The sequence below is a fragment of the Melospiza georgiana genome, chromosome 1 (assembly GCF_028018845.1).
Source record: "Melospiza georgiana isolate bMelGeo1 chromosome 1, bMelGeo1.pri, whole genome shotgun sequence".
Lineage (NCBI taxonomy): Eukaryota > Metazoa > Chordata > Aves > Passeriformes > Passerellidae > Melospiza > Melospiza georgiana.
The window spans coordinates 5938723-5960015 of NC_080430.1; the positions used below are offsets into that span (position 1 = coordinate 5938723).

The 21293-nt window shown below is 41.3% G+C and overlaps 1 protein-coding gene across 1 annotated transcript in view; it reads left to right on the plus strand.

Annotated features, from left to right (window-relative positions):
- Window positions 1–21293, plus strand: part of LOC131094203 (sodium channel protein type 5 subunit alpha-like) — a 214261-nt gene that overhangs the window by 149875 nt on the left and 43093 nt on the right. The window contains exons 18-19 of the mRNA XM_058041717.1: window positions 7549–7695; window positions 14554–14674. Coding sequence (XP_057897700.1) covers window positions 7549–7695; window positions 14554–14674 — 268 coding nt within the window. The remainder of the gene's footprint in view (window positions 1–7548; window positions 7696–14553; window positions 14675–21293) is intronic.

Genomic DNA, 21293 nt, shown 5'->3' on the forward strand with positions numbered 1-21293 from the left:
GAAATATACTTTGCTGTCAGGAACCCTAATGCCCTTTTCAAATAGTATTTATTTTCTGTCTGCTTGCAGTTCCAGTCTGTGGGACACGTTCTCCCTGAGTATAACTAGATAAAATACCATTAAATCCTGCTGATGGCTCCCCAGTTCTCACTGGGAGGAGAGTGAGCCCACGTGTGTACATGCATGCTGCACACAATAAATCCTACAGCATCCTCCTTGTCACCTTTATTTGGGCCAATATTTTTCTGATCATTAAGTAAGATAACAGGGGGGGTTCATTATTATTCTGGACATAGTTTGCCTGAATTTATCACTTTTTAAGCCATATCTTTTGCTTCGTGTTTCTTGAAAACTGTGTAGAACTCAATTATTGGCTAATTATTTTTGGCAATAAAAGAGAACAGTTCTGAATTTATTGTCTTCAGAAGAATAGCAGCAAAGGCATTAAAAAAAAAGAAAACAGGACTGTAAATCCCAGCAGCAGATTTAAAGCACCTATGTCCTCATCTGGGATTCTACATGTAGAAAGGTGCTTTTGTTTATTTTGTGGCAGTAGAGTGGGGCAGAAACTCCTGTGTCAGATATCTCTGCTGATGTGAGTGGAGCACTCACACCACAAACAGAAGTTTTAGGGTGCTCATTCATTTCTCAGTGCCAGGCAAACATATTTTTGCACAGCACAATGCCTAAGGTGCAGGAAACACAGGGAGCTGATGGGGGAGAGAAGGAAAGGAGAGGGGAAAAGCCAGGCTGGCATTGAAAGAGCTGATATCAGGAGCAGCAGAGTTGACAACATGCGTCTGGACAAGTGCCCGGCCCCGGGAGTGCGCATCAGTCAGTCACAGCTTGCTGGATGCCATTTCCCAGGATCCGTGTCCCTCCCCGGAGCAAAAGGCTGACCAGAAATGAGCATTTCTCACTGTTCCTCTCTCGGATAAAGAAAATGCTGACATTTAGCATTTTACACAAAAAGAGCAGCAGCCAGTTCCCCAACCGCTCCCGTGCCGTGTGAGGCAGTGTGTGTTGGAGGGGTAAAGCTGCTCCCATTAATTACACTCCAAAATAGCACTTCAAATAATGATTATTTTGTTGCTGTTGCCTGTAATAATATGAAACTTTCTTAATGATCAAAATATTAACATCTTAATTGGGTGAAAGGTTCTGGGTTATTTCAGGCACTCACACTCACTGCACTCCAAGGCAAATTTCCAAAATTTAAGCTTCCATCAGAGAAGCCCATTAGTTTGAGTTTTTCATATTATACTGTGGAGAAATCCCAATTACTGAAAGAAACATAAAGTAGATTGTGATTAAACTTCAAAATGCAATTTAGCAGAAGGTATTAGCTTGAACTCTGAACAATGAACCCTTATGAAATGCTTTCACTGCCTATTTAAGCCTATTGAATTGATAACAGTACAAATTAACTTTGGCAGTCCATCTTTTTGCCAAGTTCTTCCTCTCAGACAAGTTTTAAGAGTCAACCCTTGGAATAATGAATTTCTGTTTTATTATGGGCAGTGTGTTGCTCAGTGTGGTAAAGGATCTAGGGCCAGGAAGACAGAAGCCATTAGAAAAAATGTGCCTTGCTCCTCTGCAGCCAAAGTTCAAAGGCTTAAAATATTCTGGATTAATCCAAGAAGGAACACTGCTGAACTGCTGCTTCTGAGGGATGACATTTTGCAAAACATCCAACACTCATGCAGTGAGACCAGCAGTTAGGGGCTGTGATGAGGTTTGTCTGGCAAAGTTTTAGTTCACCTTTATTCAAAATAGAAGAAAATACCAGGTCAGGCTGGTTCCAGGGGAGGTTTTGCTGTTAACATGCTCTGCTGAGCAGCTGTGATTTCTGGCCAGCCCTAGCCTTGCACGTCCTGAATTGTAGTGGCCAGATAATTTTATCCAGCTAAGTACTCACAGGTGTGTTATTTTTCTAGGCAGGTGCTGGAGTTTTCTTACAAATTCCTTGTGACCTTTTGGGGGAAAAAATGTGTTTCAAACAGGAGGATAAAATCTGTGTTTTACTTACATAGGTTTAACTTCAGAATTCCATGCCCTTAACCCTGAGAGGTGACAGTACACACAAAAATCACCTGGCACCTACAGACATCCAGGTTGGGGGTATCATCTGCCCAGGGGCTGGGCAACAAACTCTGCTCTTTCAGGGCTCAGAGACTATTGCATTTAACCTGTTTTGCCCACGTGGCTCTTATGCATGTGTTAGTGATTTGGATTTTTATAAGCGTGGTTCCTATAAAGGCTGAGTCAACAAGAAAGTGAAAAAAAAATATTCATATGGATTCACAGAGCAAATGTGAGCAGCATCTTTAATTCTATGTTTTACTACTCCCTTTGCACCATGTTGTTTCTGGCTTTTGCATAGATGAATGACAGGAGAAATGACAGGGAGGGATGGATAAATGCTGTAAAATTGGAACAAAAATCAGTGTACTAAGCTATGGTGTCTGGCTGTTCCTGCTGAAGTGGAAGGAGGGACCAAGTGGCATAGGATGGAGAGGGGGCATCACCAGTCTCTAATAATCAGGTTTAGACTCTCTTGGCTTTGTCCACTCTATGAGAAATTTGCAGGTCTTAAATGATACATGTGTGTGTCAGCCTTAAGGTAGGACTTGACACACTTTACACTGGTATTGCAAGTGTTGTAGTCTGCCAACAAAATGCTCTTAGAAATGAACACAGTGCAGCACAAGTCCTTTTTGTGTCTCAGCTATAATCCTTGTGCTGTGCTGTGGTATTGCTCCGGGTTTTCCTGTGATAGCCCATTAAACTGAGTAGTGGCAACTCTGCATTACAGAAGCAAATCTTCAAAGCAGGTTAGAGAGACTCTTAAATGTGCACATTTAAAAGTGACAGCTGCTCTCCAGCCTTCTTTTTATTCCTAGCAGAATAAGTGATACAAATCTTCCCCTTCTCATATTATGGAAGTAAGGGAATTTTCCTGATATATTTGGTGATCTTTCTTCATGCAGAAAGATAAATGCACTGATTTTGTTGGTGCTACAGGGATTTACATTTATTTGTGAAAGAGAAGGATCAGGATCATAAATGATCTGTTCTGGTAATAAGCACCAACGATTCGTTTCTCCGGTTTGTGGTTATTTATTTCTCTCCCATTTCAGCTCAGATTTTTCAAGGCTTTTCAGAAAGACTGAATTCAGCCTATCTGAGAGTTGTCAGCTCTGCAGACTGCAGTCTCCTGTTTACTTTACACACAGAATAAGTGCCACCAAGGCAGCAATGCAAGCTCACCGTCTTTCAGCAGCTCTGCAATCTGCTTGCTTCTCCACTTATGTGGAGGTAGTACACAAACAGTTCAGTTTTCACCATCATTTACTCGTTGGCTCCTTTGCAGAGGAAGGGTGCCAGTTACTAGATGCAAACTGTTGCTGAGAAAGGGTGCCAATTGCTACTAGGCACAGCAATTTTGTGAAATCCATAGTTGTCTGCAAGGAGAAACACAAACATCAACAACCACTTTGCAGAGTAAACAGCCCTCTTGTAAAATCCCTGTTACTCTGCTGAACAGGGTTTACTACACAGCAAAAGCTCTGCAGACTCCCCTTATGGTGTCCAAAATTTGGGTATGGGAAACTTTGCAGGTTACAATGTGTTGTCATTGGTTAAAGGAGCTGGATTTTTTGAGGAGACTTAATGTCATAGCATCACTCATTAATGAATGGCTAAAGAGGAGATTCTTCTGCTGTCAGAATCCTGATGGGCAACATCCCATGGTAAATATCCTGACCAGATCATTCCTGGAATAGGACTGCAGAACTCAGACACCCCTGAATTCCTATTAGTGTGTCAAAATTGGGCTTCCAGGAGGCAGATGGATGCATGAGTATGGTGGGGAGTGGATACAAGGCATCAAAGCTTCCCATTGCATTGTGACTGAGTAAAAGGCAGTTTGCTTTTGCACTCTCTCACCCGAGAAAGGGAAAACCTTTTCATAAAATAGTAAAATAATTAACTTAATCCATCCACATTATCTTTGCTTATTGGTTCTGCGGTAACAATGGCAAGGGAGGAGAGCCCCAGAGCCAATTCCTATCTCTTTCCTCCCCACCTGCTTGGGACAGGAAGCTTCCTGCTATCAAAGGATTTGCACATCTTTCTCACAACAGCCACAGCCAGAGAATCAGGGAACAAATGTCACAAGATAGGGTCATGATCTAGAGAGTGAGAGAAGCATCAGGAGAACCCATTTGAACCGATCACCACCCGAAAGGCAAGTCCTGGGATCCTCTTTCTAAATCTGTTTGCAGAGAATGGAAAAAATGATATTTCCATGGGGAAGGAATAAAGTGAATCCACGCTGATGACAGGTATTTGCCTTGTTTTGCCAGCAGCAAGTCCTCTTTCCAGAGGAGTGGCATTTGCACTAATCCCCCTTTGAGCCTGGAACAATTAGCCGATCTGTGCTTTTCAGAGACACGACACAGTGTGGAGCCTTTGCATTTATTTGTGTCAGCAAACAGCCATGTGGGTCCGTGCACCAGCACTCTTGAGATGTCACCCAGATTATGCCCTGTTTCCAGTCTGGTAGCTGTTTTCCTGGTGCTGCAACTTGGCTGAAGTGTGAGAGGAGACAGCACTGTGCACCCCTCTCCATGTGCTAATCACTGACATGGTGTTGGCGCATCACCTCTTTTTAGGGTTCATGTCAAAGCAAAGGTGAGCAAACTTTTGGTTCATCCTGAGGTCAGTCCTGGGCTCCCCAGCCCTCCCTTTGCATGCACAAAGTTTTAGTACCATTCAATGTTTTTACTTTACAAATGAAGAAAGCGACTGAATTGATAAATATTAACATAATGTGTATTGCCTTGGCAACGTGGCACTTGATACAAAAATTAAACATAAATTATGTAAACCACCCACGGTGGGAAGCTGTACAGGAGATAGACCTGCTGCCGTTGCCACCAGAAGAACAAATCATCTGGAATAAGGACAAAAGCAAACAGCCTGAAGTTAAACGACATAAACCAAAGGCACCTTTCCCCAGACAGGTCTCTGCTGATTTTCAGGTGCTGTGTGCTGGAAGTGAGACTGTCACATCTCAAGAGAATTGTTCACCAAGGCTGTCATTGGTTGCTTGCAAAAACTCAGCTGATTCCCTAAGACTCCTTTTGGGATCAGCCTGCACAACCAGATTCTTTGGAACAGTCTATTTCTCTTACTCATTTCCTCCCAGGTTTTGAATTTAGAGGACAAGCCTGAAAACCCAAGTTGATGAACCAAATAGTTGTCTGAGCACATGTGCCTGATGCTCCCATTGAATATTTTGCCAGGATATATTAATCAGTTTTAATTAACATTAACTCATTGGATACTTGGTGCAAGTGTGATTTCTGGGAAGAAGCCAGGATCACATTTCCTGGAGTTGAATCTCTATGAAAGCGTTGCTGAGTCCTGGTACCACACAGAGGGATTAGTAAATAGAGAATTGGTGTAAGTTTGGCATTTGACTCTAGCTTAACACAATGATTTGCTTAACAATTAGAATATTCATCAGACCAGCTGAGTTACAGGGTCTGTCCTCTTACAGTGCACAGTTCTAGTGAATCTGAGTGCACAACATTTCTGCATAAATGAACTTGAGACGTCACCTCAGATTGTGTTGCACTTTCAGCATGAAACAATTGTTTCTGTTGTTCCAGTGCTATAACCAATAGCATGCCATTAAGATTACTTGGTACTAAGTTGTATGCACATTGCATTAAAAAAAAAAAAGTCATTTTATGGCTGAGTGCCTTAGTTGTGTGTACTGTGCCTTCCACATTGGCTTCTCTCCTGAATATTAAACAATTTCCAAAGATAAAAACTGCTGAAAAGCCTTAAAAAGTGTTACCTTTTGTCAGAGACATACCTGTAACTCTGTGGTTATTGGCCTATGAAGATCAGTGCTAATGTGTGACTAGAAATTGTGTGTAGTACCTTCCTATGCAGAGGGTATAGGTTTGGACATACATAATTTGATTTATTAAAGTTGGAATATATTTTAGACCACATGCCCTCCAAATCAGGAAACGAGTAATTCGATTTAAAATTAATTTCCCAGAAACACACAACGACATTTGAAAAGACTGCTACAAACCTGACAGTCCAAAAGTATTTATACAGAGAGCAATTTGCTTAACCAACTGCTTCCTTTGTGTCATTTGGTCTTTCAGATAGTTACATTTGGAATAAAGTGTTTTTCTGCTCCGGGTACCTCTTGAGGGACTTCCTGCAGTGATGTGGCTTTAAAACTGAGGCAGGTAGTCTGGGGCTCCCTGGGGAAGGGAAATTTGCTTAATACCTGAATAACACTGAATGTCAGTCAAGCCAAAGGAAAGGGAAAAAAAGCTGGACAAGTGAAAGATAAATAGGTTTAAACAATTACTATTGAAATCTGGTTATGCTTGTAATTTCTTTCTCAGCATGGGAGTCCCTCTGTAAGCAATTCAGCACAGCCCTTTGAATCCTGCTGGAGTTTTATTAATATTTCAGTGGCTGCGTTAGTAATGGCACGAACCGTGGTAGTGCTGTGATGAGCTGTGGAGTTTTCAGTGAAATCCCTGCCTTAGGTGGATCAATAAAGGCACACCAACAGAGCACCTGGGCCTCCAGAGGGAGGGACCAACCCTGCAAAGATCCTTTCCTGTGCCATTAGTCCTGGGAGAAGCTCTGGAGAGCTCAGCAGCAATAATCACCGCCCCAGGAAGAAGCGGCTGGGTTTAATGGCACCACGCATACCAGCGAGCACAAGGTCTAGTCAAATGCGTTTACTGAGAGAAAAAATTACTGCTGTGCTTCCAGAGTCCATCCCCTTTCAGGGAAGTGCTTCAGAGTGTGCTCTCCTTTCAGCCTGTGGTTGAGCCCCCTGTGCTTCAGTGGGTGCAAAGTGGCCTTAAGTGTTTTGCCGAATAGGAGCCTCATGCATTTGCGTGTTTACCTGCAGCTTTCCCATATCTATTTTCAGATATCTTTTATCTTTTCCAGTGAACTTTGCATTTTCTTCCCCTGCAATGTGTGTCTTTTCTTCTCTGGGTATGGAGATTTTTCACCATGTTTCGAGCTGACTTGTAGAACAATACTGGGTTTTGCCCTTGTGCCTTTCTCCAGTTTTTACTCAAATCATTGAGTGTCACCACCTGATTGTGAGTTTTCAGAGTACACCCCTTGGTTATTTGGCAGCCACCTCTCTCTGCACCTCACGTCACTGAGGAAGTTTATATCTCAGAACCAGGCTCAATATGGAGATGGCAAGGGAATTTCATCCCACTTCAGCAACAAAAGCTCAGAAAAAAAGTTGGTCTGTTTGTATGTCCATTTTCTACAGTCAGATACCTTGGCATATCCAAGTTGCTAAAGCTCAAAATTTGCACCATAGGCTTGTGTTATCTCATTTCTTGCCATTTTCTTTAAGATGTCGTCCCCTGACGAGAATACTCCAGGCTGTTTTCTCTTCTAGCTGGAGAGTCCTCCTTAAAAAATAAGCATGCTATCAAAGAGAAAGAAAATAAACCCATCTAGGATTATTTCCAGCAGGAAAAGCAGCTGCAGCTGAGGGGGCAGCGATGCCAAAGCCCAGGAGTCCGGAGTCAGAACTCTGAGATTTATGAAGAGTTAAGTGAGTTGCACGTGGATAAGCAGTTGAAGGCTGAGCCACCACCTCCAGTAGGGCAAAAAGAGGTAACACAAACGACTTTCCTACCTGAATACTGCATGAAATTCATTGCACCAGCTCTGTAGTGCATGCCACTGGTTTATGTGGGGCTTATGGCTTGTAAAACTACATGTTTGTCAAGGGGTAGGAAAGCAATAGTGTGTAATAGGTATTACAGTCCTAATACAAAAGAGAGAGGAATTTGTCATTATAAAAATAATTGGAAAGCTTGGAAAACATGCATTATAAATTATTATGGAATTTTAAGAGGCTTTTGGAAAAAAAAAAAAACCAAACCACAAAATCATCTATAAAGTTACTGTCCCATTTTAGGAGAAAATATGTGTGTGATTTCCCACTGAAAAGCAGCTCTAGGAATGGCATCTGCTGACTTGGCAGACCTGAATGTTGAATTCACTGGAGAGCATCTGCTCTCTGTCACAGATTAACATTTCTTTTCCTGTTAACACACACCCAAGAAAGGTGCTGCAATTTAAGTAGCTGATGTGAAGGTACTAACTAAAGAGCAAGCCTTGGTATTCTTTAGTTGATTTGGCCAAAGTGCAGCTCATTAATTGTTTCTTGATGTGTACACATTGACATTTATTTTCAAGTTGTGGGATGATGTTGTCCTCATAACCATAAATATCAAAAATAATGTGTATGTACTGTACACTGAGTGACTCCAGGCTGTGTAATTGCCTGTATTCTCCTTGCTTACTTGTTGGGGGTTCTTCCCCTTCAGATTTAGTATTTTATTGACATAACATTGCCTTTATTACTAGAGAGTGAAGGATTCCTCTCTTTGAAATCAGGAAATGGAGGTTTGGAATGTCCTGGGAGTTTGGAGAACTCCACAGCTGCTTGAGGCTGGAACCAGGAATTGTTGTGTGGGATGAAAATTGATGAAAGGGAAGGGATGGCACAGCACTCACACACATCACACCTTTCCCAGTTCTGCAGCAAAACTGCTGGCAAGTTTGTGCCCAGCAGGAGCAATCCCATGAAGAAATCTTGACAGGACAACAGGAAACAGACCCATCCCAGAGCCAGGGCTCCCCTTCTCCAAGCCTGCTGATTCTTGTTGTCATATGGGTGGAATTTGCTGAACTAAATGTAGACAATCTGCATCTGGACTTGTCATCTGAGGCCTCTGTTTAGACAATGTAGGCAGGTAAATGTGTCTTCAGCTGAAATCAGCATTTACATTAGGTCAGATCTCATAAAAGTGCCCATTTCTCTCCATTAACTATAAAGGGAGCACTTAGGTTGCACATTTAGGTGAGATAAATTCCACTCACAGGAACCAGAAATCCTCCAGCCGTGAAGCCTTTCTTTAAAGGGCAATCCTTGCCAGAGTACATCTTGGCATATTCATATTCAGAAAGAAAACATCCTGAATTTAGAGGAAGGAGACTCAAATATTTGATATTCTGGTCTCAGAGTAAAAATAATAATATGTATATTTAGCAAAGAAATACAAACAATGTAAAGAAGCATTATAACTAGGAGGAATTAGAAGACCACGTCAGCCATTTTTCTCTCAGGGGATTAGGTATCTTTCATGTTTAAATATCTTTTCAAGACAAATGGACCCTGTGATCCTAACCAGGGAGGCCAGAAAACTCTGTCCTTTTTTAGTGCTACAACAAAATGTCATGATAAGTCAGGAACATCCTAGCCTCGATATATTCAGCAACATCGTGATAAAGAAATAATCCCCATTTCCTCCCTCAGCTTTCAAAGGGTCCTGAGACACAAATGCCACCCCTCTATAGCAGAGTATAATTGACTCTATTTGCAGCTGCTTAGAGAGAGGTGGAGGAACATGGCAATAATCCAGGGATGAGTTGAAATCGAGCGGAAGTTCACGCGAGGCTACGAATGCCAGCACAAAAGAGCAGAGCCCAAAGGATGCTATTTTGGAAGGTCTCGTGTGGGCATCACATACCCACGGTCCCCCTGAGCAGAAGCAATCCTGGTGCCAGCAGGCCAGGACACGCTCGTCATGATTTTTGATGAATGTCCCAAGAAGTTGCAAGCGGCCAAATAAAGCCAACAACTGCAAGGGGGTGACAGATTGGGTATGGCCAAGAGGCTTCCAGTGATTGTCGGTAACAGGAAACGCTGGACGTGTTCCGAGTAAAGCCCTGGTGGTGTCAGTAAAGGGTCCATTAAATGATTAAAAATTCATTCTGTATCAATCATCAGAAAGGCACCGTAGAAGTAAAATCATTGGTGTCACGGGTGGAGAAGACTTGGGAGGACAGACTGGTTGCTTTCTCTGCCAAAATGCTGACCCATAAAATATTCACACAACTTTGTGGAATCTGGCTTTAAATGGGTTTCTGGCTTTAAGCTTAGATTTCTTCATTTACCAAAAGGAATAATTCACTTGCTAAAAAGAAATATTTCATGCCTATTTCCTTAAATACCAGCCTTTTCTCACCATTTTTTTCCCTTTCAAAGTGCCATTTCATTAGAGTCTTTTACCAGTTTTATCCATTAGTCTCTTTGTAGTAATTAATATCACTTACTTTAATAGACTGTTGCTTGCTTCCTATTGTCTGGGGTTTACCCCCTGAAGTCATGCACCATTGTTCTTTAATTTCTTTTTTTTTTTAATTAATATCTGTGAGCCACTTTCTGACATTTTTTACCTCTTTCTTTGCAATTCCCTCAACTGTTTATTTTCTGAGTTCTTTTGCCAAGGAGGAAGTGCAATGTTGAAATACAATTTCTACAGAACTCTAAAAAAAGAAATAATATCTCATTATCTAGATATGATGCTTTCATATGGTTTTCTACATCATTACATCCCACTGCAAAATCACATCTATTTTTTTTAATATTACTTCAGGTTTCCAAAATGTTCATTGAAATTTTCCTGTAACTTTCCCATTTGTACTTTTTTAAATCATGTCCTATTTTGCTATATTCTCTCCACGTTTCCCTTCTCTTTTCCCTTCTGCTTCCTCGATTTCAATACTCTCTCCAATTTAATATTATCAGCTAACATGAGGATTATATCGGTCAGGACCTCTTCTCTATCTTTAGTGAAGATAATGCTGACCCTAATCCCTGCAGATTTCCTCCTCTGAAGAGAAAGTTTGTGCTATATTTGGGTCCTTAGAATGGCTTTTCTCCACACAGCAATGGGTGAACCTGAGCCAATTACAATTTTTTTTAAAAGTAAGCTTTTCTGTAACAGACATCCAACTGTTTTCTTGAGGTTTATATATCATGTGTCAATTTGATAGATTAAGGCTCTGATTTTCAGAGGTGAGGCAGGGAAGAAGGGAGGTAAGAGGGCTAAGCCTTGAGCAAACATCAACTTTCGATGAGATTTCAGCCTCTCACTGCTAAAGGCTTTTGGAAAAACACTTTCAGATCAATTTGCTGCTATTACAGGCACAAGCAGCGGGTGTGGAAGCCCAGTCCAGGGACTTAAAACAGTCACTCCATCAACAAACATTTTAAAAGCTGCCTTCTGCAGCATGAGTTTATGCACCAGGGGAAGATCTTCCAAAGGGGTCTCTGACAGATCCCTTGCCTCTGCCTGGGACACTTCCTCCACTCACCCATTCCAAGAAAGAAAGAGGGGATTCTGTATTTGTCCTTTTTGCCTTCTTTTAAACTCTTTTCACCCTGTTTGTGCAGAGTTCTCTTAGCACACAGGAGAACCACCTCACTGCCTTTATGTCTATGACTTTTCACTCTGAGTAAGCTCCCTCCTTTTCTCTGTCTTTATTTAATTTACTTTAATCACAGGCTGCAGCAAGTGTTTAGTGATATGTGATTCCCATGATTATTCCCTTTTCCTCCTCTCTCAGCTCAGTGTTGTGTTTACTTATTGCTGCTCTCCTGGGCCGTTTCCAGTTTTCCATGAGCATTCACTATTGATTGCTAATGATGTGTTAACTGGGTGTATTGGATCCCTTTATTCTCTGCAGCGTGCCTTGCCTGGGTCTGCTGGTTTGTATTTGTGTATATACAGGCTTTCTGGCTATTTCTCTACTTACATTTATATTAATTCTAACAGGCTCTCCCCTTTCTTGTTATTGATCCGCTTGTTGGATGATTTTAAGAAGTGTTTATTTTCTTAGACAACTGAATTTTGATTAGCTACATTCCCCTCATCAATTGCTCTTGTGTCCCTGACTCTTCCCTGAGTTCATGAAAACCCTCTTAATCCCTTTAACCTTTCTGGCAAAGAGTAACCTTTGCTTCTTTCCCAGAATCATCCCTAATCTTTTCCTTCTCTCTCATATGTCTGGTTCCATTTTCTAGTCCCTGTTCAGACCCTCAAACCTTAATCTACAGTTTTCTGAATCCATATTCATTGCCTCTTCTTCTTTGAAGGCTTTTCAGAAGAAAACCTGTCTGTTTGCCTTGCATGTTCCCCACCTCCCTTTGACACTGATGGATTCTAATATTTCCTAGAAACTCCTCCTGATAAATAACTAAATAGTCTATGATAATTTCATTGTATTTTGTTCTGTGAATTTCCTTACCTGTCTTTGCTAAATCCAGCTCTCTAGTTGAAAACGTTATCAAGCTGACATTGCTCTCACAATTTTCTTTGATTTCTGGCTATTGGTAAGAATTATACCCAACAAAGCTTCTCTTCTCATTGGAACCCCTATTTTCTACATCCTACAGCTGCATATGATTTAGGACTATTTCAGTGATCTCTGTTTTGACATCCTCGTAACAGAACACATAATGACTAAATGCATTCCCTAATGAGCAGCATCATGAAGTTCTGACTGTGCTAGAACTTGCTATGACATTTTTTCCCACCATCATCCACTGTTGTGAGTCCGTAGGAAATGGGCTCCATACCACAGCTGCATCCTGAATATGGCTTTTCAGAAGCTTTATCCGTACCTTGGACCTGTTCTGTTCTTTCTGTTCTCTCTTTTTAAAAGGTCTCTTCTCAATTGTTTGCGGATCTTTTGCGTGCAGCATTAAAAACCCTAGCCAAGACTGTGACCTTCTGGATGCTGCAGCTAATTGCAAACAAGTAGCTTCCACCCCCGCTTGCAAGCGCTGCTGGAATGTTCAGTCTTACCCATTTTACCCCAGGTTCAGCATTTCTCTGAATTCAGCCATAAATTTTGCATTGACTGTGTATGCTGGAAAACAGAGGACCCATTTTCACATTAATAATAAATATATAAAGCTGTGCCTAGTCTCTTACTCCATCACCATCATGCTTATGAAAATAATACTTTATCTGTACGTGCCATCTCTCATATAACTATCTCACAGGCTGTTTAAAAGCGTGGGTAAGTATTATTGCCCTCATTTTTTTTTAAATGAAGGCAATAGTATTGCAAGATAAAGCATAAAAAGTGGGAACTCAGAGAACAGAGCAAACCAGTTCACAAATGACACACCTCTCCTGCTTGGAGCTATTTGTCATTGCCATGACCCATAGAAGATGCCAGCTTTGGTATTGCCCCCTTACACCAGATAATGATCTAATACATCCAGAAACAAACTGTGAGCAGGACTGGGCAAATATCAGGTCTTTCACTTTAGTGGCCAAGCTATTTAGCTTGTAAAATTTAAAGGTAAATCAAGTTAAATTCAATTTTGGATTAACACAAAATAGAAATCCTTTATTTTAGCTAGCAAAATAAAAAAGGGGGAAGATATTTCCTCTTTTCTTCTAAAAAAAAGTGTCTTGATTCTGTTTAAGGAAAGTTTAACCTGAAATGAAATTTCTATTTCATATTTGGGTGACTTACTGAATCTTGTATCATATGTCTTTTAATCATGAGTTCAGCCTTCAAAACAGATTTTGAAAATAATATATTCCCCTGAATTTTTTTTACCCACATCTACTTGAGAGTTCCTGCTCTAAATAGATGAGACAACCAATGCTTCAGGGAGTGGGAATATTCCTGCCCCATTTTGCAGAGGAGGATCTGAGAAACACTGAATTTAAACAATGCACCTAAGATGATGGTGTCAAATATTTCAGGCAAGTGGTAGAGCCCTTGAGACACTTCCAAAAGCCATGTGCCTCTCCTCCTGCATCACCTTGAGAACAGAATGGTGTGACAGAAAGGCAAGGGGCCATGTCATTTGCTGAGAACCAGTCAGGATGAGACAGGGGGAAGAGCCCTCTCAACATATTTGTACTTTAGCTTTGTGTAGCTGGGTGCTGGAGGAGAGGCTGTCAGCAGGAGCAGAGCATGGTCCTGCCTGAGCAGGTGCAGATTTCACCCACCAGCTGTGGGTGATGAACCCCAGGAATGAGGCCCAAAAGACAGGAAACCAAGGCAGGTCATCCAATTCATCCTTCAGCATTTCAGGAGATAGGTCCCACTTGTGGTACCCCCCACCCAAAGGCAGGAGCCTTCAGGATCTCAAACAGATGGAGTCCATCGTTCCTGTCCCACTTGTGGTACCCCCCACCCAAAGGCAGGAGCCTTCAGGATGTCAAGCAGATGAAGTCCATCATTCTAAGGTTCCACCTACCATAAACCAGAGTAACCTGGTCTAGTGGAAGGTGTCCCTGCCCATGGCTGGGGGTCTGGAACTGGATGATCTTGAAGATCCCTTCCAACCCAAATAATTCTAAGATTCTGTGATGAATATTCAATGGCTGTTCACTCTCTTTGTGTGGTTTGCTTCTCTGTTGTTTCAAAAAGTAAGTTCTGTGTGCTAAGTTCTTTCTGTTGATGGGTCAGTCCCTGGTCTCAGGGTAGGCAGAGCTGTCACCAAGGGGTGGCACCTTGGGGAGTGCATGGCAATGTCTCTGTTGTGGTGGCTTCAGCTGGGGTGCTGGTTAGTGGAATGACAACCCAGCTACTTCCTTCAGGGCAACTGATCAATCTGTTTTCCACATCTTTGCTCTTGTTGACAACAAGCTTGATGAAATCAGTCTTTCTGAAGGCAGCACAGTGGATTTGACAAATCCTGCAGAACTGCTGGAGCAGATCCCCGAGTTTGCTGAGGAGCTGATGGAGCCTGAGGATTGCTTCCCTGAAGGTAAGAGCCTGCATGTTTCACTGCAATGCTGGGGCAAGAAACCTTCTTTTCCCTTACTGAACATCTCCCAGCCTTCTCACCATGTTGCTGTGGTTGCTTGCAGTAGTATTTCACTGGATGCACTCTGTTTTTCAGACACTATAATGCTCCAAACACATACTCAAAATCCTTTGTTACCATTAGTCTTTGGATTTCCAAGGTGAGATAAGCCAAGAGCATGCTTTAAAATGCTCTGCAGCTTCTAAAGTCTTAGGCTTTTAAAATCCTAATTTGTGCCATAAAGAATTGTTTGTTTCTTTGCTTGTTTTCTAAATGCTGATTTTTGTCATTTGGCCAGTGAAGATTTGTGCCTTCCAATATGTGTGCATGATAAAATTTGGTAAAGAACTGGCCAGATCAGAATGTTTCCATTGCTTAAATGTGTCCAGGCAGTTCATAGATCCTGTCTGGAGGGTTCATGAGTCTCAGAGACTCTCTTCCATTTATTTTAAAGGGTGTCAAGATTAGCACATCCAGTAATTTCCATCTAGTCAGAGAACTGCTATGCAAAGGGCATTTAACATAATTATCTTAGATAACAACAGACCACATTTACATATCTCTTTTAATACCATATTCACCATAATTTTATTAATATTTTAACACCAGCCTGCTCCAAAACACAGATGTAAAACCCAGCTACATCAGGAGATCTATGTTAAAATAAATATATAAAGTAAATAGCATTCCAAGTTATTTCTTCTCAGAGCGAGTGCAATTCCAAATATTATCTTAGTCAAATTTTTGTTTTCCTATAAATCTGGGTTGGGAAAAACAGGGTTAGCTGAATGTAAGAATAGTCCCTTGAAAATTCAAGCATTATTATAAACAAAAACAGAGCAGCTCAGATGGGATCAGACAGAGATGATTTGCTGGGTACATGAATGCCCCTAAAGTCAGCAAAAATGTGCATCTCTATATCTGTGAGAAAGATGATTGAATGAGGTAAGGGAGCCCTGCAGGGCTTACAAATGTCCCTTGGATCTAAACATTTTTTTGGCAGCTCTGCTTAAAAGCAGTAGCCAAAAATTAATGCAGCTGATGGAAGAGAGCATGGTGTAACTATTCAGGGCCATGCAATAACATTTCGAAATTAGATCTGGTGTTTTCATTCTTTCACAATATATTTCTTAATGGGGCTAGTGAGCAGCTATCTCTGTTGTGCCCTGCAAAGTGATTATGTTATAGATGCTTAAACAAGCCAGTGCTGTGAGATCAGCACTGTTCAGATGCCAGTTTACAAATTCTGAAACTGTTTGGCCATGACCACCATCCAGCTTTTCAAAAGAAACGAGGCAGATACCACACAACACTCTGTAATTTGATCTCTCTTAAAATAACCAGACCTTCCTGAACTCCGTGGTGCAGGACCACAGTGGAACCAGTTTGTCAGATCTTCCTCAGTGCTGTCTGTGGGATGCTCTTCCAGATGGATCACTGGAAGTATTTAACCAGATTTGAAGCCTGCTGATCAACCTGGCAGCAGAGAAATGCAGAAATGAAGGCACTGTTGGGTTATTCCCACCCAGGTTCTGGCACCCTTCCTCCTGAGCACCCCTGGTCCTGCATTTTGGTTTTGCTCCTAATCTCTCTTAGTTTCTCACCAGTGCCTATGCAAGTCAAGGTGTTTTTCTCTTGTCCCAGGATGCAGCCAGCTGAGCCTTGAGCTCTAAATGGGAATTGAAGGAGAGCCTGCTCTCCTGTCCAGGGACACCTGCAGGTGCAGGGGACATCCTCCCCAACATATCTACTCTCCTTTCCTGTGCAGCACAGATTATCCATGCACATTTTTCAGACTTTACTCTTTTGCCTAAATGTGATCACATTGCTTATGGATTTGGCAAAAATGCACAAACACAGTGCGATTATTTGCTCATAAAATTTCCAGTGAAATTGCATAAACTGAAAGTCCAAATGATTCTTACAGCAATGACATTAACATTAGGTTTAATTAATGCAGAGAAACAAAGTGGTTTCCTGTAATCAACTGCTATTAAATATTTCCAATATTTTTGCCCAAACTTACTATTGCAATTAAACCTCATGCAGCTGTCACTTCAGTCTAGTTAAAAACCAAGTAAACCAACTAACAGCAGTCTAATTAGTTGAGATGACAAGACTTTAAACTACAAAAATGAAAATATTGAAGAGAATGCACTGGGCAGGTTTATCTAGTGCTGCTTTTACTGACTTTTTATAAAGAGATACAGCAATATTTGGTACATTTGGGAGTATGAAAGTTAATATTTGTGAAAGAAGGAGATTATGTGAAAAAGAAGAGGGAGAGGGGAAGGGTTAATTTCTTAACTTCTTTAGCTATCTAAATTCAAACTATGACATTTCTCAATGCATCCAGCATAGGTTACGTCCTGAACAAATATGTTCCAGATTCAGGCCCCTTTTTTTCAGATAACAAAGGCAACAAAGATAATGCATGTTCTTGAAATAGTTGCTGAAAGTTTGCTGAGGTCACAGTTTTCCGGGAGTTGGGTGACCCAGATAAGCCATAGGTCGTTTTTCTTGGGGAGACTTGTTAATGTTTTATCATCTCAAAATAGCTTTGATTAGGGTCAACAGGGAACATTCTTGGGTCAGGAAATGTGAAGGCCAGGTAGGGTCACAGCCCTGGCAGCAAGCATTGCTGGGAAGAACCTGACAGAAATGGAGAGACCATTTCTGGTTGATGGGAAAGGAACATTTATCCAATGCCAGCTATTTGGGTACTTTTTCCTCCAGATGCCTTGCAACACTCCAGTCCCGTTACCTCCATCGGTATGTGTTCTCTGCAGCAAAATTTACTCCCTCTTTGGACATTATCTTCCGTGTCTCACAGAAGGTCATCCAAAGAGAGCCCTCGGCCCACGGCGCTCTCCTCTCTCCCAGACCCTAATAGGAGAAAGATTCCACCAAGTCCTTTAGGCGTAATTCCCCGCTGGCAGAGGTTTCAGGGGAATATCTCCAGAGGGTCATGAGGGAATGAGCAGCCTCGCTCAACGCGTGGTTGGTCGCAGCTCGTGACACCAAGGACGCCCAGAACCTTTCCACGGTCACATCTTTCCATGTGACCACGGGGTAGGAGCCACTATCGCTCCAGAAACGCCCAAATGCCAGCTGGAAAATGCCACGTGCCCAAGTGAAGTTGGTCTGATTAGTGGTGGGATCTGTGTCCTGCCCTTCCCAACCGCGGATAGCGGCTGTTTAGAAGCAAAAAAAGGAAGAGAAGAAAAATATAGACCATTAAACAGAATAATTCTGAACAGAGTTACAGGGGCTGCCACAAGATGAGTTTTAAAGGCTGAGTAAAACCAAGCCAAACTCAACAAAATGTACTCATTGGCACCCTAAGAAAAAAATCATGGAACAAACCCAAGTTTTAAAGTATCACTTCCCTCTGGCTGTCATACCTGAGATGCTCTGTGTTTCTCCACCAGGAACAGCGTGCTGGCAATTTGTTGTGTACAATTTTCAGGCATCATGACACTCTTACAGCACTATTATGCATTCAGAGTTAAATTAATACAGGTTGGACAGGACCTCTAGATTTAAAACTCATCCACCCCCTCACTCAGAGCACAGATGACATCAGTGGTAGGCCAGGCTGCCCACTGCCATTGCTCCCAGGCATCACACTCCTTGATGATGTGTTTTGAGGACAGTAGCAGAGGATAAACAAGAAATGAACCTTTGTTAAGCCCTTGGAAGGGTAATAACACCAAGCCGTGGTTTTGTCAGATGCCCTCTTGGCAGCCCCCAGTTGTAGCACAAAAGTAAAACCTCAGCTCTCCTGATGTGTCTCAGGTACCCAAACGCTGGAGACAGTGATTGTTAATCTCTCTTTCCCACTATAAAACCCAGCTGTGCATGGGTTTTATAGTGGGAAAGAGAGATTTATGGAATGGTTCAGGTTGCAAGGGATCTTCAAGGTCATCCCATTCCAACTCCCCTGAGTGAGTTAGTAGTGGGGTCAGAAGGAAATCTCATTCATAATTGTGTGTTAAAAAGAATGCAATTTATGTTGCATCACATAAATTGGCAATGATTGCTCTTTTTACAATTGATTATGAGAAAAATTAATCTTAATATTCTATATTTTCATTTTTCTCTATTTATCATGGTTCAGAGATAGCAGACATTATTTTCTCAAGGCATAATATTCCAAATTACCTACAAATTAATGACTACTTTTATTCTAGTAAATCTGATGGGTTTATGGTTTTGGGGCATTTTTTGACCCTACCTGTCCAGCCTCCTTTGGATGATGAGTTGCTCGCCTGTCAGTTTTACTGAAGACAGAACATGCTCAACCTGCTATTATAAAGCATTATAAGAAAGGAATTAAATAAGAGGAAAGGGCTAAATAAGAAGAGTCTGCTGAGATCGTGTTCCCTCCAGCATGGGGAGACAGTTGGGGGTACAGTTGGGTTTGCTCTCTTATTTGTGCATACCCAGGTAGCCAGACTGATCATTAGAAACCCAGCTTGGCATAGATATACATATATAAAAATATATATAAAACCTATGTTATGAATATCTGCCTGCTTGAGTTCACGCTTAGGAAGCTGTGTTTTGTGTCAAACCAAGCAATGCTGTAACCAGCGTTAAAAGCTAAGAAAAATACTGTTTTGTTCTAAAAATGAATGTCCCCATAATTGAGAACCCTTGTGTAAAGGCACTCGCAAAATTGCTGTGGTTTGAACACAAGGTACCACATTTGCTGGACAACAGAATGGGAAAAACGAATTGGTGTTCTGGTTTATTGAGAGAACCAGCAGCCCAATCCATCCAAGGCAAAAATAATAATTTTATGAAAATTTAAGTATATATATTGGTGAGAACAAGCAGTGGATTTGTAAATTCTTTGCCCATAAGCCTAAAATCAGTATGCTTGGCTGTCAGGCATTGAGGAGGAAGGTTTTGCAGTATAACTCTCACATTTACAAAGAGATTTTTTTTTCCCCAATGCAGCAAGGTAATGCAATCAAATCTAAGAGCTCCATGATTAGAGTGCACCAGGCTAGAAAATGTGAATATGGAACAAAAGGGATATTTACACAGAATGCATTGTATAATAAATTCCTTCTCCTTTTTTTTTTAAGATATATTTTAATCTTCAGTTTGTGCTATAGGACACCTTAATGACTGAAGGGACTATTTCCCTTGTTATGAAATGTGACTGAAAAGTAAATAATAACATGGTGCATTAATGCTTCTTGGTAAATGGGCCTCTGTTTTATGAAAAATGGTATGAAATATCAGAATGTCAATTGAAAACAGACATTATTCTTGGACAACTTGGCCACATATGCAGCTCAGAACAGCTTCACAGATTTACCAGTAAATAATTCAACCCTTTGGGAGGACTTCTTCCACTGTTCTGTGTTCTGATGAGCAGTAACCTACCAACCAAAAGACCATGGTGGAAATGAGTCAGTTTGCTCTCAAAAACGATGCAGCCCAACATGAATTACAGTGGCAAACCAAGCCCTGGCAGCATCACAAGGTGGTCAGAGTCTTCTGCACAGCCAATTCCCTCCCAGCACCGATTTCAGTGGTATAGCACAAATCTGTTGGACCAGGCAAGATGAGTAACTGTCATAAGAATTGCCAGGGGTTTTATTCCTGCCCTGACACTTGCTGTGATAAAAGGTGTTAATGAATGTTCTCCTTCGTGTGGATAAAATGCACCAAAGCTGGGTTTTACTGACCACCTGCTTTATTATAGGAACAGCTGGAGTTAGGATGGCTCAGCCCCTCTCCAGGTCATGCCTTAGATGCATCAAAATTATTTTGATATTTTGATTTCACAGAAATGGGAAAAAAAAAAATAAACCAACAAAGTGTTTGACTACAGACCAAGGTCAAGTAAACTTTTTCTGTTTGGTTAAGTGAAGTTTCCAACTCAACAGCAAGCTTAGGTCAAAATGACCAGAGCAGTAGGTTACCAGCTTTAGAAAGAGTCCAGAAGGCGTGAAAGAACATCCAGAAAGGAAAATCACAAAATTTAAATAGAAACAGGTTTCTACTAATTCATTAAAAGACCTGTTTGGGGTCAGGGTTTTTTTTTCTTCTTTCCTTTTTCTCTTTGTGAGTAGTTAAAAGCAGCATTTCATCTGAATTGCAGACAGCACAATTATTCACGGAAATACTGCTTGACATTAGCAATTGTAGCAGAATCTGGTCTAAACATTTCTGAATTGGACCCAATCAAAAGCATGGGATTTAATAGCACTGTGATTTTAGGCTGACTCATCTGATAAGCTATTTTGGATTTTTCAAGGTATTACTGTCAGTAACTAGGACTCTTTTTTCAGATTGAAATTGCATGAAAGCAATCAAAGAGCATTAAAAAAAAAAAAAATTAGTGGTGCTACCTGGCTTTCTGTCTTTAAAAATACCTCTTTGTACTTGTAGACTATCAGATGGAAGCCAGCTGAATCAGTAATAACCTGGCTTAACTGTGTTGTAAGTATTTCCCATCACAAATGAATGGACTTTGGAAGCCACAGTGCCCTGCTCATTAGTGCCTAATATGAAGGTGATCCCTAATTTTAGCTGTGCTTGGGCTCAGGTAATCATGTGG